General features: G+C 45.6%; 2 protein-coding genes across 2 annotated transcripts; one reads left to right on the top strand and one right to left on the bottom strand.

The window, feature by feature from the left end:
- Positions 1-2128: 2128 nt before the first annotated feature.
- Positions 2129-5318, top strand: LOC117785637 (peptide-N(4)-(N-acetyl-beta-glucosaminyl)asparagine amidase). Its single transcript, XM_034623744.1, has 7 exons — positions 2129-2712; positions 2781-2893; positions 2955-3790; positions 4385-4469; positions 4537-4633; positions 4706-4825; positions 4887-5318. The coding sequence occupies exons 1-7, from the start codon at positions 2358-2360 to the stop codon at positions 5165-5167; spliced, it is 1887 nt and encodes a 628-aa protein (XP_034479635.1). The 5' UTR covers positions 2129-2357; the 3' UTR covers positions 5168-5318.
- LOC117785636 (midasin) lies at positions 5303-24397 on the bottom strand. Its single transcript, XM_034623743.1, has 13 exons — positions 24195-24397; positions 23918-24135; positions 22885-23857; positions 22666-22829; positions 17417-22601; positions 17198-17357; positions 14791-16619; positions 7829-14044; positions 7635-7761; positions 6552-7023; positions 6383-6488; positions 5641-6324; positions 5303-5581 (listed from the first exon to the last, which is right to left on the bottom strand). The coding sequence occupies exons 1-13, from the start codon at positions 24309-24311 to the stop codon at positions 5402-5404; spliced, it is 16431 nt and encodes a 5476-aa protein (XP_034479634.1). The 5' UTR covers positions 24312-24397; the 3' UTR covers positions 5303-5401.
- Between the last annotated feature and the right edge of the window lie 526 nt (positions 24398-24923).

Here is a 24923-nt window from a genome sequence, read left to right as displayed (position 1 = left end):
TTTTCAAGCGGAATGTCATTTTGATCTTTGTTTGGCCTCTTAATTCATTCTGCATTTAAATTTTGTTCATATAGAAAATTTGATATTTTTTCGATCCTAAGCCATTTATCATCTAATTTTCCATACCCCTTGACATTTTTTTAAAAACTTTGATCTCTCATAACTTCATCAAAAATTAACCGATTTTTAAGCGGAATGTCATTTTGATCTTTGTTTGGCCTCTTAATTCATTCTGCATTTAAATTTTGTTCATATAGAAAATTTGATATTTTTTCGATCCTAAGCCATTTATCATCTAATTTTCCATACCCCTTGACATTTTTTTAAAAACTTTGATCTCTCATAACTTCATCAAAAATTAACCGATTTTCAAGCGGAATGTCATTTTGTTCATGATTTGGCCTCTTAATTCATTCTGCATTTAAATTTTGTTCATATAGAAAATTTGATATTTTTTCGATCCTAAGCCATTTATCATCTAATTTTCCATACCCCTTGACATTTTTTTAAAAACTTTGATCTCTCATAACTTCATCAAAAATTAACCGATTTTCAAGCGGAATGTCATTTTGTTCATGATTTGGCCTCTAAATTGATTCTGCATTTAAATTTTTATCATCTAGAAAATTTGATTTTTTTTTTCGATTCTAAGCCATTTATCATCTAATTTTCCATACCTACCCCTTGACATTTTTTCAAAAACTTTGATCTCTCATAACTTCATCAAAAATTAACCGATTTTCAAGCGGAATGTCATTTTGTTCATGATTTGGCCTCTAAATTGATTCTGCATTTAAATTTTTACCATCTAGAAAATTTGATATTTTTTCTCGATTCTAAGCCATTTATTATCCAATTTTCCATACCTACCCCTTGAAATTTTTTTAAAAACTTTGATCTCTCATAACTTCATCAAAAATTAACCGATTTTCAAGCGGAATGTCATTTTGTTCATGATTTGGCCTCTAAATTGATTCTGCATTTAAATTTTTACCATCTAGAAAATTTGATATTTTTTCGATTCTAAGCCATTTATTATCCAATTTTCCATACCTACCCCTTGACATTTTTTCAAAAACTTTGATCTCTCATAACTTCATCAAAAATTAAACGATTTTCAAGCGGAATGTCATTTTGTTCATGATTTGGCCTCTAAATTAATTCTGCATTTAAATTTTTACCATCTAGAAAATTTGATATTTTTTCGATTCTAAGCCGTTTATTATCCAATTTTCCATACCTACCCCTTGACATTTTTTCAAAAACTTTGATCCTTATAACTTCATCAAAAATTAACCGATTTTCAAGCGGAATGTCATTTTGTTCATGATTTGGCCTCTTAATTGATTCTGCATTTAAGTTTGTATCATCTAGAAAATTTGATATTTTTTCGATTCTAAGCCACATATCCTCCGATTTTCCATACCTACCCCTTGACATTTTTTCAAAATCTTTGATCTCTCATAACTTCATCAAAAATTAGCCGATTTTCAAGCGGAATGTCATTTTGATCATGATTCGGCCTCTAAAATGATTTTGCATTTAAATTTTTATCATATAAAAAATTAAATATTTTTTCGATTTTAAAACATTTATCCTCCGATTTTCCATACCCCTTGACTTTTTTTCAAAATCTTTGATCTCTCATAACTTCATCAAAAATTACCCGATTTTCAAACAGAATGTCATTTTGTTCGTGGTTTGGCCTCTTAATTGATTCTGCATTTAAATTTTTATCATCTAGAATATTTGATATTTTTTCGATCCTAAGCCATTTATCATCTAATTTTCCATACCTACCCCTTGACATATTTTCAAAAACTTTGATCTCTCATAGCTTGGCAATAGGATGGCAGCCCTTGGACCGGGTGGCATCCTTCCACACGAGTGCTGCCAAGTGTTAAGGGAAACAAAAGCTGTTACTTGCTGGAAATCATCTAAATTTGTTTATGTGGGCGTTGTTGCACAGTTTTACCAAAATTGTAATAGCAAAACTTGCTGTAAATATATTTAAATTGCCAGATTTCCAGCTGATAGCAATTTTGAAATTTTTCTAGCAAACAAACTCTGAAAATAGCTACAGATAGCTATAACATAGCTAAGTTGGCAGCCCTGCCAACACTAGAGTAAACAGCTGCTCTCAAGCCACCGAACAAAACCGCTGTTTGTTTATAATAATTCTTTTTTAAATTTGTGCAATTATTTGTTTAACAAAAATACATAATTAGTAAATAACATACGCTATCGATATATATTGTGACTAACATTGCTCATCTCTAGTCCTGCCCACCCAAGTCACCACCCACCCGATTGCGGCATTCCTTCATATTTTGGATAAACTCTGTTCATTTATCAACATGGTTGACATTAATTTAGAGTATGTAGAGTTAATCGAGCCACGATCTACAACATCCACAGAACAACAGCAGCAACAGTATCTGGAAGCGGTGCGCATATTGTTAGTGCTACTGGAGAATGTGCTGAGCCAGCCAAACAATCACAAGTTTCGCACTATTCGCCTGGAGAACAAAGCGATTAAAGAGAAGCTGTTGTGTCTGCCGGGAATTGAGTCACTGCTGTCTGCCATTGGCTTTAAACGCACGCCAAGCTCCAATGCATTCACATTGTCCAGTGAGGTGTCCCTGCAACACATTCAACAGTATAGGGACGCACTGAGAAAGCGGCGGGAGGCGTGGCTTAGCGGCTCAATGAGTAAGTAAAACTGGTATTTTTATATATATAGTATATATTTTGAAATTCATTCGTATTTCTTTGTTTAGGTCCAATTAATGCACACGCAAAACCCGCGGAAATGGCGCCTGCCTGTGCAACGCCTTTGTTTATTAAGCCTTCAGTGCCCTACCGACAACGCATTAGCTTTCCACGTGTCCTGGTAAGTCTATTCCTTTCCAGTTTCAATATTTAATATGAACAACAACAAACTGCACTCACAGCGCACTTCAAATCGGTTTCTGCAATCCCTGGAACTGTACAGCGATGCGGTTATGCAGTATGAGGATAAGGCACTGCTAGCCAGCGGCTTAAGCCTCATACCCGTGGATGCACTAACGTCTAATGCCACCGAGACGCTCCTAGCAATGCAGGAAGCCATTGCCAGGGGCGAGTTCCAAGAGAAGGAACCTTGTATACGCGATTTGTTGCTAGTTGAATTGGTCAATTGGTTCAAAACCGAATTCTTCAAGTGGGTCAATAAGATACCGTGCAAGGTGTGCGGCAGTGAAGACGGAAAACTGCGTCGCACCCAAACCGAAGGTGATGTGCGCGTCGAGGTGACTCTGTGCTGTGGCCAAGAGACCAAATTCTATCGTTACAATGACATTTCCCAGCTATTGGTGTCACGCAAAGGTCGTTGCGGTGAATTTGCCAACTGTTTTACATTCCTATGCCGATGTTTGGATTACGATGCACGTCTGGTGCACTCGCACTTTGATCATGTGTGGACTGAGGTGTATTCCGAGACGCAAAATCGTTGGCTGCATGTCGATCCCTCCGACAATGTGGTGGACGTGCCGCTGATGTATCAGCATGGCTGGAAGCGCAACATTGACTACATATTTGCCTATTCCCGGGATGATGTACAGGACGTCACCTGGCGCTATACCAATAACCATCGCCAAATCTTGCTAATACGCAAACTCTGCTCTGAAATGGAGCTCATCGATACATTGAATGCGATTCGAGCAAAGCGACAACAATTTGTGAGTGGCGAGCGCAAAAAATTCCTAAGTCAGCGAAACATGTTTGAGGTCATCTCAATGACCCTGGAGCGGTAGGCACTTACTCATTGTAATACCCGTTACTTAAAGAATAAGTAAAAGGGTATATTGTGTATGTAACAGGGAGAAGGAGGCAACTCCGACCCTATTAAGTATATACATATATTCTTGATCAGCATCAACAGCCGAGTCAATATAGCCATGTCCGGTTGTCCGTCTGTCCGTCCGCATGAACAAAAGGATCTCAGAGTCTATAAGAGATAGAGTAAACAAATTTGGCACACAGACTTTTATAAATCAATTTTTTTTCAAATTGAAATCGCGAAAAACCACCACACCCACAGTTTTTTAGATAATACGTTTTTTATGGTAATTTACGTTATTTATTAATATTATCTATTATCCCACATAATCGCAGCAAGATCGCGCAAGTAGAACGGCAGTAATAGCTGACCAAAGTTAATTATAATTCAGGCAATACAAGCACCCAAATGTATGCAGTAGTTTTTATTAGATAATAATTTCTAAAGAGTTCTTTAATATACATTGAAATAAGTAACGGGTAATCTATGGTCGGAATCTCGACTATAGCCTTTCCGACTAGTTTTTTAAACTGAATTTTTTTGTACAATCTTTAAACTACGCAGCACGCCAACGGAAAACGAGCTGAAGGGCAGGAGCTCCGGCAGTTTGTCGTGGCGACAGTCGCGTGGCGAGCACACATTCACCAATGTGAGACATCAAATACTAATTGTTATGGTCCAAATGATCAGACGATTTGTACATTATTTAATTGCAGATTTTTGTGTTTACCCCAAGCGACAGTGAACTTGAACGGCGTCAATTTAATTTGCGCTACAGCTGCGCCAGCGATACGTATGAGCGATATACCAAAGGTTTAATGCGCCACAATAACAAATGTGTCTTATCTAATCAATACTGACGAGCGATCACTTTCCTTTTTTTAGATGGCGATCGCTTGAATATACTCGAAACCTATAAGACTTGGCAGAGTGCGCAGTTTGCCTCGAAGAACATATTTCGCAAAGTGGAACACGACTGGAAAGTAACATATTTGGCAAGATTGGGTAGCTACAAACACAGCTTACATGCTATCTATATATATTGAATTATTAACACACTTTACAGAGGATACGGACAGCGCTGAAATCACTTGGAAATTTGATTTTAGTAAATCAAAGCTTAAAGTTAAATCCTACAATCTTATATTCGATACGAGAACCTTTGGCGAGGGCAAAGTTGATGTGCAAATCGAAACTAGTAATGGCAGCAACTCCATTGAAGACGCAAATGAATTCCAGATTGTGGCCAAACTAAGTAATGGTGTGTCCTGGCAGCATTCACAGCTCTTTAGACAGGCTCTTAACTCAAGGGAATACCCCTTTGAACTGCAAGTTGTACTGCACTAGCAGTAGAATCCATTAAAAAGCTTTTATTATATACGATCAATTGTAAATAAGTCAACTATATACGTATTTGTACATTATGCAAAGGTTTCAGTGAAACATTTCAAATTATGAGTCGTAACAAAATAAAGTCACAAATTTTCGAACAAAAAAACTATATTCTTAATTCTTCAAGTGTGTGTTAGGAATTATAAAATTGCATTTACATCTTAAAATAATATGTATAAAAAACTAAAACTACAATTCACTATTAACTAATTCAAACCATTGCCTCATGGCTTCACTGAGGACAAGCGGTAGTTGATTCAAATCCCGTACAATCACATAATATGGAAACGGAAAATTGTCCAAATAGGAGTTTATTTTAACCGAACCATCCGCATTCACTTCCACATGTTGTATATCAAGAATTGAATTCTGAAATATAGTTGACAATTAGAAATGAATTCGCTTTCATATAAATTAAGTTTGCATACCTTATTATCGGGATTATCAATGATAATGTAAACGATGAAAATTCGCTGTAAACGTGCCAATTTGATGGCATTTTTCACCTTCTGATTTCCCTCGCTGAATATATTACGTCCATCGCTCAAGACCAGCAGCAGATTCTCGAATAAACCATTATCACCACCGAGTCCGCTCTCCTCGATGTTCACGGTGCGTATAAAGTCGAGCAGACCGGCAATTTTAGTTTTATCCTGTGCAAAATTCAGTGCGCTAACCAAACGTGGTCCATCAAACTGTTCCGTATGATTCAGGATTATTTTTGGCGCTTCTCCGAATGACACAATGCTCAGACGACCACTTTCAAGCAGAGTCAGAGCCTGAGACACCAAGGAGATGGCCTCCAGGGTCAGTGTCTTGGAATTGTTATGATGCATCGACTTGGAATCATCGATGGCAATGGTAATCTTATAGTCACGCTGTGCCGGCTTTGTGCGACGCAACCAGATCTTGTCCTTGCGGAACTGCGATGCTATATATGGTATGATCTTCTTCATGTTGATGCGACGTCCAGTGCGATAGTCGCCCTTGAGACGTGTACACTTCGTGGGCTCCAAGATGAGACGCAGCTGCTCGCACAGCTCTCGAGCATTTTGTGTCATGCGATTCGATATGCTCGACCAACTCTCATAATCCTCGTGCTGTGGCAGCGTCTGAGAAAGGATTAAAAGATTAGTGATAAGATTAACTGGTTTATCGGATGCAACTTACCACATTTGCGTTGGTCAACTGCTGTTGATACATTTGACGCAGCTCAATTTGCTCCGCTGTGCTCAAATCCTGTGCATGTGTGCTCTTATCCAGCAGTAGCTCAGTGCTGTGATTGATAAGGATAAAGATTTTTAATAAATACTTAACTTTGGCTGCTGAATTTACTTACTTGCTGTGTGCAGTGGTTTCAGCACTACGTGGCACTGTCATAGTGGGAACCACTTCGCCTTCGACTTCCATTTGCTCGAGCGGCGTTTCCAGACGTTCCTTGGACTGTTCTGTTTTTGAGGGTTTCTCTGACTTTTGGTCCGTTTTTTCAGAGCTTAGTTGTTCTAGTTGTGCGTCATCTTCTGGGTTTACTGTTGGCTCCTCCGTATCCATTAGTTCATCAGCATTTTCGGCATCTGCATTCTCCTCATCCTTTTGCTCCTCATCCTCTTGGTGTTTAATTTGCTTGGATTGCTCTTCGGTGGCATTGTCCAAAGTGGTTTTATCGCTGTTCTTTGGCTCCTTTACATGCTGATATTCCTCGGCTTCCGCGTCCTGTTCCGCTTGGTCCTGTTGCTCGCTTTCATTCTGCTTGGACTCCTTTAGTTGATCAATTGTTTTCAGCTGCTTTAGTTTGTTTTGCTCCGCTTCACCTTTATAATAGAAAGAGAGTGATATTAGAGATCTGTAGTAAAACAAGTGTTCGACTACAGTCGAGCACGCTCGACAGTAGGATGCCCTGTGCCCAAGTACCTTAATGCATATTTCATCCGTTTGGTTAAAATATCTCAAAAAACAAAAAACTTTTTCATACTAAAACTTCATATTCGGCTGAGCGTCTCTATGGTAGCTATATGATATAGTGATTCGATTTGAGTCAAATTTGGTCAAGATGTATAATACCAGCCCAGATGTATATTGCGTCAGATTGGTCGAGATATCTCAAAAAATCAAGAAGTTTTTTATACAAATACTTCATTTGCGACCTCTTTTTCCTATGGCAGCTATATGATATAGTGGTCCGATCCAAAAAAAAAAAACAAAACTTGATCTGCGTATGGTATCCAGAACCTACTTACCAAGTTTGAAGTCTCTGGCTCTTATAGTCTCTGAGATCGACGCGTTCAAACAGACGGACAGACAGAAAGACAGACAGACGGACAGACAGACGGACAGACAGACATACGGACAGACAGACGCACCCTTTTTTGTCCAATTTTAATGGGCTCAGGGTATAAAAAGGGGAATATATCAAGGTAGTTACCTAGCGTGCGTTCCTCATTGGTGCGTCCTTGTTTACGCTTCTCCTGTGTCTGCTTTTCATTCTTTCGTTCCTCCTGCGAAACGGTTTCCTTGGTCTCCGCAACGCCTTGATGGCCGCCATCATTTGTCTATAAATTCCGAAATAAAGAGTTAAATGCCTGGCTAGAATTTAGAATTAAGGATCTAAGGAATTACATCATTTTCGGCCTGTCCAACGCCATCCTTTTCTTCGCCCGTCTCCTGCTCATCCATCTTCTGGTCCTGCTTGACATCCTCATCCTGTTGCTGCTGCACCTGATCCGCCGAGCTGTTTTGTTCGGTATCGGGCACAGATTGCACATTCTCTTCCTTGCTGGACTTGTCCTTTGATTGTGTGTGCTGTTCTGGCTTCTCTTCACGTGCCTCTTCCTCTGGCGGTGTCTCCTCTTTCTGCTCTTCCTCGTCCTTGTCGAGTTCGCCACGTGTTTGGGTCTCTGGCTCCGTGTTTTCTTTCTCCTCTTCTGCGGCAGCTTCTTCGTCTTCGGCATCATCTTTGCCATTCTGAGTTGTGTCCTTTTCAGTGCCTGTCTCCTCGGCATCAGAGTCGCTGTCATCATCGGGTTCGGGCTGATCCTCCTTGGGTTCTTCATCGGCGGCTTCCTCCTCTGGCTCCTCGGCCATCTGCATGTTCTCCTTCATGGCATCGATGTCAAATGGATTCTCATCATTTGCTTCATCGGCTTCGTTGTCATGACCCTCGTCCACGTTGTTCATATCGCCCAAATCCATTTCCTCGGGCTCTGGTGGCTCTTCCAGTTCATTGTGCATGGCATTGGTTTGCTCCTCATCGAGTTCGGGCTCCTTCATGTCGTCAATGTCCTTGGCCTGCTCCTTGCGCTTATCCTCGCCACTTGGCTCATTTGTCGCATCCAGGCCATCCTTCTCATGCTCATCGTTGCCCTCCTCTTTGGCAGCCTCGTTCTTGGTGTCCAGATCGTTATGCTCATCCTTCTCATCCTTGGTGCCCTTGCCCTGATCCTCTTCATTCATATCGGGCTCCTCTTCCTCCGGCTGCTTTTCCTCGTCATCGCCCCAAATCTGCTCATCCAGCTTCTCGGCGCCATCTTCCGTTTCGCCCATTTGCTTGTTGAGCTCGTCCTCCTCTTCGGATTCGCCACTGTCATCTTCCTCTGGCTTGTCCACATCCTGCATTTTGGCATCGAAATCGTCGCTCATCTCAATGCCCTTTTCCTCCTTGCAGTCGGGCTCCTCCTTGTCATCCTCATCCTTGCGATCCTCCGGCCGCTTGGCATCGTCCAGCTGATCCTCAGACTCAATCTTATCGGACGCATCATTCTCACCGGTGCCATCTTCTAGGCCAAAGCCCTCGCCATTCTTTGAATCCTGCTTGGACTGTCCCTCCTCGTCCTGCATCAGATCCGGCGGCACACAGAAGCCCTTGCTGCCAATCTCCACGAATGCGGTCAGCATAATGGACAGCATCTTGGCCGAGATCCTGTGGGTGCCCAGCTGTTGGAGCAGCATGTAATCGGCCAGCAATTGATACTGCTCCAGCACAGGCAACAAGGCCACCGCTCGACGCAGGCAGAGCAACTTCTGCTCGCTGGGATCGGCATGTTTTAGAACTAACAGCACATTGGAGAGCTTGCCCAGAGTGCGTGGCATGCCCAGGAGTTGCCAATCCGCGTCCAGTTGACCTGTCAGATGCTGCTTTAGATGCTGTTCCCTCAGCTCGTTGACTTGCTGCTCCTGCTCAGTTTGCTTGGCCGGCAGCTTGCCATGCTCCTTGTAAATCTTCTGCAGCGCCAAGAGCACGGCATGTGCAATATTTGCCAGCTCTGCATCCACATTGGTTAGCTCAATGGACTCCACATTGGGAGCAGCAGCAGTTGCCAATGCTGAGGTGGCATCCAACGTGGTCAGCAGTGTCAAGAGCGGCTGTGCCAGCGGCAAGTGCTCCTCATGTCCATTCTCCAGCTGGGACAAGGCCTGTTTGATGTTTCCTATAATCTTCTCATAACTAAGCTGGTATTGTTGCAGCTTGTTGCTGTCCAGGAACTCCAGATTCGTGCGCTCCAGCTGCTGCAGCAGCACTTGACTGCTTCGCAGGATTAGGCCACAGAGCTCCAGCAGCTCCGCCAGACGCAGCGGTTGACGGGAGAGCAAGACACTGTTCTCGCTGTTCTCCTGCCCAGGAGCACAGTGGAGCAGCAACTGCCACTGCCGGAGCACGTATTGAATCTGGCAGAGATTGTGCTTCAGCTGGACACAGGCATCCGCATTGCGGGAGAAGCAGAGTTGCTCGATCTTCGCCTGCTCTGGCATCACAACATCCGCCACCTGACGCAGTTGCTCCAATGCCTGGCGCAGCTCATGCAACTCCCGGGTGCAACTGGACAGCTGCTCCCGCTGCTGCTGGACGAGCAGAAACATGTCCACAGCGAAGCCCTTGATCCGCTCAATATTCGGTGGTCCCAGCTCCGACAGCGGCGTCAACATGATGTTCTGCAGCAGCTTCAACTTGAAGACGCTCTTCATGTAGTAGAGATCCAGCTGCTGGTTGAGTTGCCGCCAACTGGGATGCAGAGATGGCAGCATGGCTTTGATGCTGAATGGCGGCAGCTGGAAGTTCTCGAATTCAGTGCGCAGCGAGAGCTCCATGAGTCCCGTCTTGTAGCTGAGACCCAGACGCGCCAGGACCTTGAAGAGATCGGTTAAGGCCTTGCGCTTCTGTTGCAAGATCTGCTTGGCCTGGAGCTTCTGCTGTGGTCGCTCCTTGCTGCGATCCACGTTTAGATTACGCAGCTGCTCACATCGCTCCAGCTGCACATCCACCAGCTCATCCAGTTCCGCAATCAATGCAGCATAATCCGTATGCGATAGCGTCTCCCGCACAATGTTGCGGGCGGTGGCAAAGTGCTTGCCCAGACGCTGCAGGATGGGCGCATTCTCGGCCAGATGCACAACCTGTGCCTGGTATTTGTGATGCAGCTGCTCGCTGGCCACAAAGTGCTGACTGTCCAGTGGAATAGTCTGCTTTTTCTGGTGCTTATTCATGCTGTAGTCCTTGACTGTGGCATCTTTGGGCTGGAAGACCTCGCTGATCTTCTGCTCCAGCAGCAGGCGATACTCCTTGAGGAACTTGTTCAGATTGCGATGCACACTGGCCACATTGTTGCGCATGCTAAAGTAGCTGAGATCCTTGTTGTAGCTCTGGATCTTGACAAATTCCCGCAGCTTCTTCTCAATGGGAGCACGACGAGTCTTCACGGTATCCGTCACCTCGTTGGAGAACTGCGCGAAGTACAATTGCAGATTGTGCAAGGCGGCAATTAGCGGTTGCAGTTGTAGATTCATTTGCTTGCCAGCGCGCTCCATGTTGTGCAGATACATCTCGAAGCCATGCAGCAGCTGGAGTCGCACATGGAAATCCCCAAAGCAGGAGGCCTCCACAAACTGACGCAGTGTGCGAATCAAGTCGGGTAAATCTGCGCCAGCTTGCAACAGATTGTAGATGAAGAACCAATAGCGATATGCCTGCAATTCCACCTGCTGTGCCGTCTGGTTGAGGCAGTTGCGCCAGTGTTGCAGCTCCAGTTTGGTCCAACGCTGCACAAACTCCGCGACCTCGATCTCCTCGCTGACCAGATTGTTGTTCTTGTGCGCCAGCTCGTTCCACAGTGCCAGCTTCTGGCGCAGCAGCTGGAATCCCGTGTTGAAGCGTCCGACACTGGCATTTGCCGGCAATTTGCGTATACGGCCAATGACCAGCTTGATGTCCGCCAATCCCGCGTGCTCCGGATACAGTTCCAGTTGCTCCAGCACACGCTGCTCAATGCGCTCCATGACATTCAGGCAGTCACCGATCTCCGCTATGTTCGAGTCCTTGTAGTAGTCATAGTTGCGACTACTCGTCTGGCTGTCCTCCAGCTCCAGATCCTTCAGCTGACGCTGCTGCAGCGCCAGGGCAAAGGTCAGGCCATTGTAGACGCTGTCGTCCAGCTGCGCACCCAGCGCCGTCTTGTAGTGTCCATGCAGCTGCACAAAGACCTCAAGACGCGCCTGATATGGTGCAATCAGCTGCAGTTCACTGCTCCTCTCCAGCTGCTCCAGCTCCTTGTAGCTAACTGGCGTATGACGGCTCATCACCTCGATGAAATTGCGTGCCAGAAAGACGTAATCCTGCTCGCTGACAATCTCCGCCAGCTTGGCCTTTGTGTGCGCCTTCTTGTCCAGCTTGAGTACCTGCTCCAAGCTGGGTTCATTCACAAACTCGGCAAAGTCCTCGTCCAGATGTGTGGGAAAGTTCTGCTCAATCTCTTTTAGTTCCAGCAGCTCATCATCCTCGACGCCGCCAAGTGTTTTCGTCTTGTAGAGACTCTCCTCCTCGGCACGTTGATCACAGCGACGCTTCTCCTCCAGCTGCCAGGTTTGATTGCAGATGCCCAAGGCATCATCATAAGCAGCAAAGATGGTTTCATCAATGGTCGCCGCAATTGTGATGAAGTTGCGCAGCTCGCTAAGCTTCGCCTTAAGCAGCCGGAAGTATGCATGCTCCGAATGTGGTAACTTGGCCAACAAACCATACACATGGCTATTTCGAATGGCCAACGGACGTTGCGAGGGAAACTGCACCATCTGACTGATGGTCTGCTGCAATCTCTGGACCTCAATGGCACTGCCCGCTGCGAGGAGACGGGTGAAGAGCACCTTCAGTTGCTCCAGTCCAAAACGCAGCTGATTGACAGCGCATTTGATGGGCTGCACAAAGTCCTGATAGTATGCCGCATACCTGGCCAGCGTATGATGCACAAAACGCTGAGCATTTGCCAGCCAAAGTTCCAGCTTCTGCAGCAACTCGGCGCCACTCTTCAGCTGCGCTCCATTGGCCAACTGGTCACCCACAAAGTGCAACCAATTCTCCCTAATAGCTGTGATGATCTTGTGCAGCGCTGCACAGTCACAATTGGATTTCAGAAAGTGTGTCAGATCCTGCACCAAAGAGGCATAAAGACATTGCTCCGGACGCAGTGCCAGCTGCTGATTGAGTTGCTGCTGTTGCTGATGCGCCAGCAACAGTTGCTGCTGCAGCTGCACATAGATTTGTTGGCCAAAATGCTGATACTTCATGCTGATCTTCATGAAATCATAGGCTGTAGTTAAATGATTTAAGCAGTTAATATCCTCGGTTATGTAGAGATTTTTTAGGCGATTCTTCTCGACGGGATCAATTAGGGGCGCATGTGTCAACACACACAACTCCAGGGCGCCAATTAAAGTGCTGGCCAGTGCAGCATTGAAAGCTGTTGTCATTGATTGCTCCTGTTCATTGTGCAGCTGCAACTGCTGCAGCGTCTGTTGCAAGTCCGCAATGCAGCTCTGGAAGCCTGCATCCGCTTGTGGCGACAGCTTTAAGACATATGCCAATTCTTGCAGCAATTGTCTGGCGTTCCGTTGCGCCAGCTGTCCATTGTTGACTTCGGGACTGTGTCTTCTGCTCACCAGCTGCGCATTCTGCCAGAGCAGCTGACGTATCTGTCTCAGGGACTGACGCCAGGGCTGCAGCTCACTGAGTGGCACCGACAACAGTTGTCCATTTGACTGGCAAAGCAGCGAGAGCAGCGCATTGGCCAAAGGCGGTCCCTGATAGCTATAACGACTGGACAGCTCCAGCTCCGACGGCGTCTGTGCGCAATCAATGCGAGTGGACAGATTCTCGAGCTGATAACACTGCAGAGCATTCAGATATTGACGTTCATAGCTGCGCAATGCTTTGTAGCAGCTGCTGCCATTGAGCTGCTCCAGCAACTCCTCCAAGTCATTCACCTGCTGGAGTTCTTTGTGTGCCGACCTGATCTTGGCATGCGTCGAACTGTTTAGCGTGTTCAGACATCTCCAGAGTTGGGCATTCAATGTGATTAGTTGCTCACTGTAGTCCGGATTCAGTTGCTCAGCGAAATCTCCGTTGAGCGATCTGCTCAGCACGCGATTCATGAAGTAATCCCGCAGTGCCGGCAACAATAGTTGATAGATCTTGAACTGACTCTCATCCACATCCAGCTGATGCTCATCGTTCTGCTCCAGCTTGCCACCTGCCAACTGCAGCCTGAGCTCTGTCAGATCTAAGTCCACATCCAAGCCGGGTTTCTCCTTTTCCTGCCTTTCCTTTAGCTCCGCTTGCAGTCTAACAAGTGATGTCTTCAGTTCACTCTCAGACATGCCAGCACTTAGTTCAAATTGCTTAAGCTGCAGGCTCTCGGTGTGAGTTCGCTGGAATGCTCGCCACTTGTTTGCCTCATCCGATTGCAGTGCCTGCCACTTGTGCAACCACAACTTGCTGTCCATGTCACCATACTGGGGAACCACATTCAGCAGCTGCTGCAGCTGCTCGGTCTTCTCAAACAGCACAATCTGTAAGACAAATTTAAAAGAGGATTAGTTTTTATCAACAAATCAAACCGATGCCAATGTAGGTTAATTTTTGATGAAATTATGAGAGGTCAAAGTTTTTGAAAAATTGTCAAGGGGTAAGTATGGAAAATTGGATGATAAATGTCTTAGGATCGAAAAAATATCAAATTTTCTAGATGACAAAAATTTAAATGCAGAATAAATTAAGAGGCCAAACCCTGATCAAAATGACATTCCGCTGGAAAATCAGTTAATTTTTGATGAAGTTATGAGAGGTCAAAGTTTTTAGAAAAATTGTCAAGGGGTAGGTATGGAAAATGGCTTAGGATCGAAAAAATATCAAATTTTCTAGATGATAAAAATTTAAATGCAGAATAAATAAAGAGGCCAAATCATGATCAAAACGACATTCCGCTTGATAATCGGTTAATTTTTGATGAAGTTGTGAGAGGTCAAAGTTTTTGAAAAAATGTCAAGGGGTAAGTATGGAAAATTGGATGATAGATGGCTTAGGATCGAAAATATATCAAATTTTCTAGATGATAAAAATTTAAATGCATAATCAATTTTGAGGTCAAATCATGATCAAAATGACATTCCGCTTGAAAATCGATTCAGTTTTGTTCAAGTTATGTCAGCTGGAAGTTGGTCAACTCTTTAACCTAGCTACGGTAAGTTTACGGTGTTATTCCCGGGTTTTTATATTTACTTATTATTCTGCAATAATAAAGTTCCCATTGACTCACCTGTTGTTCCAGATAATAGGGTTGGAACTGTGTAAATTGTTTGGCATAAATCTTGCTGGACGCGTTGAAAGGACGCTTTGTCTGCTGCACGTAGTTGCTCAGCTGTTCCAAGCTGGCACGTAGACCTTGATGGATGTGGAGGAAGTTGGGCCAGGCCTCCAGGATGGCAGCCAGTAAGTGCTTCTCCAGCCACTTGAAGTGCAGCACCAGTTTGTGCATCAATGGTGCATGCAACTCGTTGTTCTGCAACAGTTTCTGCTGCGATGTGGCCAGCAGACGATTAAACCAATTGAATTTGGTCAGAAATTTGGCATATTGCAAGAGTTGGAATTTGGCAGAGCTCAAATGATGTTGCAGTGATTCCTGGAGGCCATCGAGGAATGTGGAGAGATGGATTAGAAAGTCGTTGCTATATTTCTCAGTTATCTTCTTGGCCAGCAATGCCTGGGAGTATTGCAGGGCATCCAGCTGCTGCAGTTTGATCACAGCTCTTCGGGGAATCTTCTCGAGCAGCAGTTGCGCCCACAAGGAGGCACTGAGTGCCAAGGCACTGTCAGCTGTAGCATCTTCTGGCTGGGCAGTCGTTGCATAGTCCCGCAGACGTGGAAAGAGTCTTCTATGCCAGGGTAAATCCACTAAAGTCAACTGGAATCTTTGTCCTTGCTGACGCAAGCAATCAAACAAACTCGCCGACAATTGCTGCAGTTCTGGCTGATGGATAAGCAATTGTTGCAGATAGAGATGCCTCATTTGAAGATCCCCAAAGGCGCACACCTCGTACAGCATGCAGATGAGGTAACGACTCAGTTGCTGGACATTCAGTTGACTCAGTTGAAGTGATTCCATGGACTGAAACAACCAAGTCAATTGCTCCTGAGGCAGCTGCTCAACAGTTGGCGACTGGAGCAGCAGCTTTAAGGCCGCCGCCTGCAGTTTGATGAGCGTCAAGGTATTCAGATCATCAGTGCAGAGTATAACATCACTCAGATAATCCTCCTGCTGCAGTGCATCTGCCTGCTGCACGTAAACGTCTGTTTGGGCAAGCACAACTTCACGCAGCTTGTTCTGATAGTAGGACAATCCGAAGCCCATTAAATCCATGTTGGCGGAGTACACATAAACCTCCATGGCAGCCACATAGATGGCTCGCTTCAACTGGTATCCAATGTGCTTGTAGGCGGCGCTGAGGAACGCAAACTGCGTTAGATGCGATATGGTATAGGCATTAAACTCGGTCAGTTGGCAGACATTGCGATGAATGGCCAACATGCAGTTGATGGCCCCAATCTGACGCACTCCCTGGCCATGGACAATGGCACGCATGTCGTCCATGCTGTAGGCATCCTTGGACACCGACAACGACAGCTCCACACAACGATTGCGCATGGCACGTGAGAGTTCCCCATTCTTGGGATCCACAGTGAGAAAGGCTCGGAAATTGGGCGATTTACGCACCACTTCGGCACAATCCTGGGCACTGATGCCCTTCTCTGCAATTAACAGACAGCCATTGGGCTCAAACACGGGATTCAGACGATCGAGCACCGCCGAAGAGCAGAGATTCACATGCTCCAGCAATATGTATTGACCGCACTTCAACGATGTCACAATGCGCGAATCAACCCACTCAAAGGAGCCGCCAGTGTTGAGGGAATCCGCTGATTTGATGTATGCCTGCAGCAGGGAGAGCTTTGATTTGTTTTCTGGCAGCTGCTGGAACAGAGCGACGCGACACTTCTCTGGTGTCTCCCACAACTTGGTGATGATAGCTTCCAAAGCAGACAGACGCTTCTCAAACAACTGCAGCTCCTCGGCAACGCTGTGGGAATCTACAAATAAAAATGGTATATTAACAAGGGCAACGGAATCGGATACATATAATCGGAAATATAATGTTGGAAATACAAAAATAAAGACAAAGAACTACTAAGAAAATCTAACTGAGCTCTTTATTAAATATTCGAGTAATTGTTCCTATATATATATGATATAACATACGGATATGAACCATTTACGGTCTGGATGCGTAAGACTCAATAAACAAAAGATTTTTTCATATCAAAACTTGATTTTTGTCCAATCTGTAAGTTTATTTAAGATAGCTCTAAAATTAACAACATTTTGCATACTAAGAAATTTTCTTAAAGTGTCAACTTTGACCACTTTGCAATTCGAATTTCGCAAAACGCCGTTTTAATGCACATTAAAATTGTCTTAGCTATGTTGTGTAAAAATTTCAGCCTTGTAGGTCTTATGGCTTGGACTGTGCAATGCTCAGTCATTAAGCAGGACAAAGAATCTTAAAAAAAATAGATAGATTTCAACCAATTTTGTTTGCTTAATTTTTATTTTGTAACCACATACTTAATAGTTTAGTGATCCTTATTTTTATACAACAGAAACTCACCTGTCGTTAATTGAACCAAGTGATTATACTTGCTCCAAGTGCTCCAGAGTTGCTGAGCAAACGTTGATGCCATTTGCTGTAGAAAAGCTTGCTGAACCACGCCAAAGACCAAGGCCTGCACATTTTTATAGATTTCCTCCAGATGACGATTGAGATCAATCTGAAGAGACAACAGAAAAGTTTAGCTTTAAAAAAAAAGAAACAGATAACGCTCATTACCTGTTGAAAACTGCCTGTGATGGAGTCGTCAATGTTGTCCGAGTTGCAGACACGATTTGACAGCACACAGAGGGCATCAATCAGCTTGGTCTTGCCACTGTCTGTGGCGCCACAGAGCAACAGTGGCTTCTCCATGTGCACCGTTTCCACAATTTGCTTGAGCAGCTGTCGCTGCGTGGACAACAGCAGAGGTGCCTGCTCCTGCCGTTGAGCCGCGCCGAGAGCAACCTGTTCCCGCTGCAGCACCACATCATTCAGATAGATCTTATCGGCTGTCCAATAGAGAGCCACATCCTCGGCAATGGCATTCAAAAGATCAGCATTGCAATTGAAGACACTGGCAAAGGCGTTCCTAATGTACAACTTGTCCTGATCGCAACGCATCCTTTGATAGTAGACGAGCTGCATGCGCTCGTAGAGCGTCAGCAGAAAGTCCTTGAAGGCGACTTGGAAATCAGCTGCTCCTGGCAGCATTAGGTAGCCAGTTTCTGGATTGTGGAGCAGATCACACCAGCGCAGAATATCACGCAAATTGAACTCATAAGGACCACCCTTGTAGCCAAACTCCATGCTGGCCACACCACGATCCAGTTGCTCCGAGAAACGCACCAAGCGTGCAGCCAAATCGAAGCTTAAGGTGTCTCCAACTCCCGCTGACGATTGACCAGTGTAAATCTCAAAGAGATTACCCTGCTCAGCTGGCAATAAGGAACTGAAATGTTGGCGTAGCTGCTCAAAGTAATCGGCGTACTTGACATTCACCACATGGAGCAGATCCTCGGTGCTCAGTTTGCGCAAATAAACCTTGTTGAAACGATTGAGGAAGGACTGAGGCAATCCTTTGCGTCCACCGCCTTGTTTCAACGGATTCTGGCAGGCAAAAATACGCGTGGAGTCTGTCAACTGGAAGCTCTTATTGAGTTCCGGAATATAGACCTCGCCACGATGATCCAGCACGGCATTGAGACCCTCGAGCACCGATTGTGGTGCCAGATTCAGTTCATCCAGCAGTATCCAAGTGTTTGGCGCCTTCAGGGCAGCCAATAAGGGACCATCGCGCCACACAAAGCTGCCCAAATGACTTTGCGCCTCCACACGCTCCAGGAGATTATCCTCAGCGGGCAGATCGGTGCCAAAGAGATCCGCCAGATCCGTGTGTTCGCACAAATTGATGCGCACTATTTGATAGCCAATGGCATGGGCAATGCTCTCCACAATCGAGGTCTTGCCCACACCCGGTGGTCCCTCGAGGAGCACGGGTTTCTGCAGCGACAAGGCGGACAGCAGACGGAATAGATTCTGTTTGGTGGTCGGCGCATCGAAGAGGAAATCCGCATTGGCCGGCGTCAAGCGTTCTGGATTGACCGCTATGTAGAAAGGACAAATGCCAAAGCTGCGCTCATCCAGTTCCACCTGTTGGCCACGTTTTTGGCTGACATCCGACAGCTCAAAGCGTTCGTTGAGTATCTCGGCTGCTTTTCTGATGGCATAGTCGATTATTGTGGACTTAAGAGCTTCAATTTGGGTTAACGATTCGTGTGGCAGCATTTCCAAGGCATCCAGAAAGATGGTCTCCAGTCCAAAGATGGCCTGCTCGGCAAATGTGAGCTTGGCATTGCTGACCATGTAATTGGCCCAGGCCAGAATGTCACGCACCGAGAACTTGAACTTCTCATTGGAGTCGCGTATGAAGAGCACAATTTCCACCAAATACTCGGCTATTTTGTGGGTATCCCTCAAGGCACTGGAATCGCGGACACCACGCTGCATGCAGTTGTAGGCAATCTCAATAAGATCCGACTTATTATCCGATGGCACACACCAGACCTCCGTGAAGCGATTCCTTAGCGCTGGCGACAATTCCTTCTTGCCAAAGTCTCCACCGGGATTCATGGTGGCCAGGAACTGAAAGCCTGCCTTGGCCTGCACCACAAAGTCCCTGTTTAAGCTATCGGATTCCATATCCTCCTCCACAACGCCGCCCTTTTCCGCTAGGAGTACACTACGCTCTGGTTCCAGTATGCAATTGAGCCGCTCCAGCACCGAATCCTCAGCCAGTGAGATTTCATCGGCCATGAAGTAGGAACCCTCCTGCATGGCATAGATAAGCGGTCCATCCGCCCATTCAAAGAGTTTCTGCGTTTGATTCTCCTGGCTACGACATGGACGTAGTCCACCCAGAAAATCAGCTCCTTCCGTGTGCATGTGACAGTTGAGGATGCGGAGCCGTACACTGGCAATGCTGGCGAGCAGCTGACAAACTGTGGTCTTGCCACAACCAGTTGGACCCACCAGGAGCACGGGTTCATCGAACTGCAACGCCTTGGCGGTTAGCACGGCCATCCGTGTCATGTTACGGGTCCAAACGATGTCCCCGCGCTGCTTAAAGTTGCGTATGGCATCCAGAATCTTACGACTGACGGCGGAACTCTCACGCTTGGTGTGGATATCAAAGAGCAGCTCCAGATCGATGCGTTTCTTGAAATTGCCATACAGTGTCTGCTCAATGAGATGCAGTTCCTCCGGTGTGCGCACCTTGGCGGAGAGCACCAGGTAACCCTCCTCGATCAGATGCTGATTCCAATCGTACTTCGAATCCTGCTGCAGTGCCTTGTCCGCCAGTGTATAGCGATTGCCCCAACGAAACAGATCTCGCAGGGTGAACACTTGCTTGGAGGTATTCTTGCGATGCTGCTGCAGCTGGGTCATGCACTGTACCATCTTGCGGGCATAGGAGGCGGGTATCAGACAACGCTGCTCCAATATAGTCTCCAGCTCCGTGCGTGGAATGTCGGCAAAGTGCAGCTCAATGAAGCGATTCTTGAAGGCACGTGACAAGGTCTTTCTGCCGCCATAAAGTCCCGGCGGATTCTGTGTCGCAAACAGCATGAAATTGGGATGTGCCTTGACCAGTGTTTGGGTCTCCGCAATGTACAGCTCCCGATTGTCGTCCAGCACACGATTGAGTGCCTCGAGAATATCCGTGGAGGCCAAATTCAGTTCATCCAAGATGATCCAGTAGCCATGACGCATGGCCTGCACCAAGACGCCCTCGCGGAAGCTCAATTTGCCGGTCACATCGGCCGCATACGTGCCGATATACTCCTGCAGATCCGTGTGCTCGTGATTGTTGATGCGCAGACAACGATTGCCACTCCGCCGGGCCACATAATCAATCAGACTGGTCTTGCCGGCACTTGTGGGGCCTTGGAGTAAAATGGGCAGCTTGCCAATGGAAATGATACGTGCCAGATCCTGTAGATTCTTCCTAACGCTGGTCGTGAGGATGTAGTGATCGCAGGACTGCTGCTCCAGATTGCCCTGCTGTATCCAGTAGCCCTCAAATTGCAGGTAATTCTCGCCGAGCTGCGGCAAGGATTGATTCAGCACTGCCTTGGCATTCTTCAGCAGGGCATCCCGTATGAGCAACAAGACCAGCTGATGCGATTCCGGATCCAGTTGCGTGAGGAAACTCAAACAGAAACTCTCGTAAAGATTACGCTCAATGGAACCACACAAGTTCCGGGCACAAATCCTCAAACTACGGCAGAGCGTACGCAGCGAATAAACCGGACGATTGCCGAGTCCATCGTTCAGCTGCAGCTCGGAGAGACGCCGCAGGGATTTGTAGAGCTGGACAATGCTGTGCACGGATTTACGCTGTATGCCCGTATTGGCCAGATAATCGCCGACCAGCAGACTCAAGTCCGCATCCGTGGTCAGCTCGTCCACAAAGAATTCGGTGAATCGATTGCGTATGCCGACGGGCAAATCCTTTTTACCAATATCCGTATTGGGATTCATGCAGGCAAATATGCGAAAATCTGGATGACGCTTCACGGGCATAAAGTCACCACGTTCCAGCAACACCACAGATCCCTCCGGCTCCAATATGGTGGACAGGCACTCCAGCGTCTCAGCCGATGCCAAATTGATCTCGTCCAGCAGCACCCAATCCCCGTTGCTGATGCTATTGACCAGGGAGCCGGGTATAAAGGCAAACGATATATTAATGCTCTTGTCCAGCTGCGTTTGCAATCGTTGCAGCTTCTCCCGCAGCGTCTGCCAGCGTGGCAGCAGAGGATTATGCTTGTGCTCCACTTTGCTGAACATGCCATTGCACACATTGAGCATGGTGCGTATGATGACGCTGTGGCGACCATTATTGAAATGTGTGGCAAAGATTAACAGAAACTGTTGATTCTTTTCCGGATTGAAAGTTTCACTAAACAGATGCTCGAACTCGTAACGCAATGGAGCCAAAACATAGTTGAGTTCCACGGGTTTGAAGCCACCCACCAGATCAGAAACATCCGACTGATTGTTCATATTAATGGCCACCAGTTTGTGCTCTGTTCTCTCGGCCAGATACTGCACCGATGAGGTTTTGCCCACTCCTGTTTCACCCACCAAAAGCACTGGCTCCGAGTGACTCACACAGACGGCAATCCGCTCCAGAATGCAGCTGGCCAGGCGTGTAAAGGAGAAGGTTGCACGCTGTGCTGCTGGCTTGGGCATTGACTTCTTTAACTGCATCGTCAGCTTCTGTCGCTTTGTGGCGCTTTGATTTTGGATCAACTCCTCCTCTTCCGGCAACTTTGCTGGCAGCGTTGCACGTCCAACTTTAAAATGTTCCTTGCCAAACTCCACATCGGGCTTGTAGTCATTGGCAAAGTGCTCGCATCTTGAACGGATGATGCCCAGCTTGGCGCCAATGTTTGTGATCAACGCAGTCTTCTCCTTGCTCTGCGGCAGATACGAACAGAAGACATCGACGGCATTTTGGAAGACAAAGTAAGCGCATTCCGCGCTGGTTACGGAAAACTGCGAATTGGCACGCTGACACAGCTTGACGAGATCGCGTGTGGACACCAGACGACCCGAGTTGGGCATTGAGCCGAGTGTCACCTGCTCAAATGGCAGTGCCACATAGTTTTCCGTGGTGTCTGCCTTGTCATTGCTCTCCTGCTGGCGTAGATTATCAGCTGAGGTGTGAGCACCGCTGGAGAAGGTCAGGAAGACGTCCACAATGCGATTGGCGACAGTTGCCAGTTTGGAATAGTTGGTGCTCACCACTTTGCACAGTTCATTACGGGACAGTGGCAATATATTGATGGTATACAGATATTTCTCTAGCAGAGAGTACAGAGATTTCTGACTCGAATTGCTCGACGATTTGTTGGTGCTGTTTCAAATGATTTAAATAATTACATTATGTTTTTAATTAATTGATTTGTTAGTTCACTTACCGCACTGTTACAAACAGCTGAAATCCTGGTTCTATCTTAACACAATCCCGAAATCCTGGCACACTCAAAGAATTCCGCTCCAATAGACTGCTCAATATCGTATATGTGTCCTGTGTAGCTGCGTCCAGATCCTCCAATAATAGCCAATAGCCATGCATGACAGCCTGTTGCAAATATGTATATTTAAGTAGTGACTATACAATCATCCAATTAACTTACCTGGGTTAGCACACCGGGCAACCAAACAAACTCGCCGGGCACATCTGTGCAACGATATTGACCCAATAGCATTTTACTATCCGTCTGATCACCCAACTGTATGCGTAGAAATCCATTTCTCTGCGCAAGTGCGTCCGCATCCTCCAATACCATTAGATCTTCCATCGGTAATTCAGCAATTTTACGTTTTTCCCCAGCATTTTTCGCTGATTTCGGTTTCTTTTTTGGTTTAAGTAGTTCATCATCTTCTTTAGCTTTGTTTCGTGTGTCAATCTCCTTGGGTTTCGGACAAATACGTCCTGTTTTACGTGCCAGGTACTCAATCAGTGTGGTCTTGCCGCAGCCAACGGGTCCGGACAAACAAATGGGTTTTGCGGCGGACACGCCTAATGCAATACTTCTCAGATTGACAATGGTGGAGTCCACTTTCACAATGCGATCATAACATCCATCGGATTCGTCATAGAAATCCTTATTGTCCTTGTTGAATATGGGCAGGAGAACACCTTCGATATTGGTTACTGATTGATTGGCCTTCTCCAGTTTGATTGTCAACTGTTGTTCCGGCAGCTCGGGCAAATCTTCGCACTTTGTGGACGTGGGAAGTCTCTGCTGCTCCTCAAATTTCAGCTGCACCTGAGAAGGTAGCTGAGAGTTCAGCTGGTGAAGCTGTGTGGCGGTCATATCGGTCAGCATGGCCATAATGTGATTGCAATAAAGACGCGTCAGCTGACACTTAAATTCTTTATGGGCATAGTTGTTTAGGAACTGTGACCAGTCCCACAGTTCCCGGTAATAGGAGGCATCACTCTTCAATAACTGGTAGCAACATTGAACGATTTCCAAATGTGATTCGTTTTCCTTAAGGTCTACAGAGCCATTGGTTTGTGCCTTTCTCGCCTTCTTAGACGGATTCTTACTTGCTGGTTCCTCGAAAGGTGCTGGCTTGTGGCGAAAGTAGCTCTTGGCAAACCTTATTGGCAATAATAAGGGATTAGCTACATATATTCCAGCACTTAAAATAAGGACTCACCTTTTGGCATCGACTGACAGATGCAACAACTTGGCCACAGCCATACACTCCAATTTATACTGCTGAACATGCTCGGAAACATCGCACCTTAATGACATGGTAAGCAGCAACAACAATTGCTCCTCGAAACTCACGGATATGGGCACGGTGTAGCCAGGCACCGTTAACTGCTGGCTAAGACTGCCGAACAGTCGCTCCACATCTTGTTCCACGTATCGCTTTAATTAATAGTCACAAATGTTACAATTACTGAACAATCCGTTAAAAATGTGCTCACCTTCTTCTTCAAAAACTTGTGCAAGTTTAAGACAAACACATCCTCCTGTGGCTCACTGGCAGTAAGATTCAATAATTTTTGCGCACTGCGTCGCAGCTTGTTGATATTTACGTCCATTGTGTTGTCTTTTTGTGCATTAAAATTATATTTTAACGCACTGTTACTTAAAAACAATGCGAAGTTTTTAAACACACGTGCAATGCAATCACTGTTGTCAACTTAGCTATATTATAGCTAGTTTTGGAGTGTAAGCACTGTTTTACCAAAATTTACCGATCTGGCAACATGTACCATTTAAATCAAACTGCAAAAACAGTTGCTACTAAGAAAATTTAACTTTTTGGATTATTTTTAATATTAAAGATTGAATTTTTCAAATTTTTGCAGATTTTTTTTTATAATTTTGTCGATATGTAACTTCTCTCCCCTTGGGATGTCGAAGGTCAAACCTTTAATAAAATGTTATCCTTAATTTTATCTAATTTCGGATTTTAAATTTTCATCAAATTGTTAATTTATTGCAAAGTAATTGCATTTTAAAATGTGCATTAACCTACATTTAAATTTTCAGTGTGGCCTCACGCGACTAATTAATACTGATTCAGAATTCATTACCAAAAATAAATACACATTCAATTGCACACGCAACAGTTTGATTACATTTTCGGGGCGAATGGCTAGTGTAGAAGAAGAATTGCGCAAATAACTGTGCTTCGCGCGCCATTTAAA

Source organism: Drosophila innubila (genome assembly GCF_004354385.1).
Source record: "Drosophila innubila isolate TH190305 chromosome 2R unlocalized genomic scaffold, UK_Dinn_1.0 1_C_2R, whole genome shotgun sequence".
NCBI lineage: Eukaryota > Metazoa > Arthropoda > Insecta > Diptera > Drosophilidae > Drosophila > Drosophila innubila.
Note: the sequence above shows the minus strand (reverse complement) of the source record. Positions and strands in the feature narration are given on the sequence as shown.

Bases quoted from the DNA above. Each gene is read 5' to 3' on its own strand.
- LOC117785637 (XM_034623744.1), top strand. From the start codon at position 2,358: ATGGTTGACATTAATTTAGAGTATGTAGAGTTAATCGAGCCACGATCT. The intron at 2,713-2,780 runs GTAAGTAAAACT...TTCTTTGTTTAG, and splicing joins GTGGCTTAGCGGCTCAATGA to GTCCAATTAATGCACACGCA. The intron at 3,791-4,384 runs GTAGGCACTTAC...TAAACTACGCAG, and splicing joins ATCTCAATGACCCTGGAGCG to CACGCCAACGGAAAACGAGC.
- LOC117785636 (XM_034623743.1), bottom strand. From the start codon at position 24,311: ATGGACGTAAATATCAACAAGCTGCGACGCAGTGCGCAAAAATTATTG. The intron at 22,602-22,665 runs GTAAGTGAACTA...CATTTGAAACAG, and splicing joins CAGCTGTTTGTAACAGTGCG to CACCAACAAATCGTCGAGCA. The intron at 5,582-5,640 runs GTATGCAAACTT...ACTATATTTCAG, and splicing joins TTGATAATCCCGATAATAAG to AATTCAATTCTTGATATACA.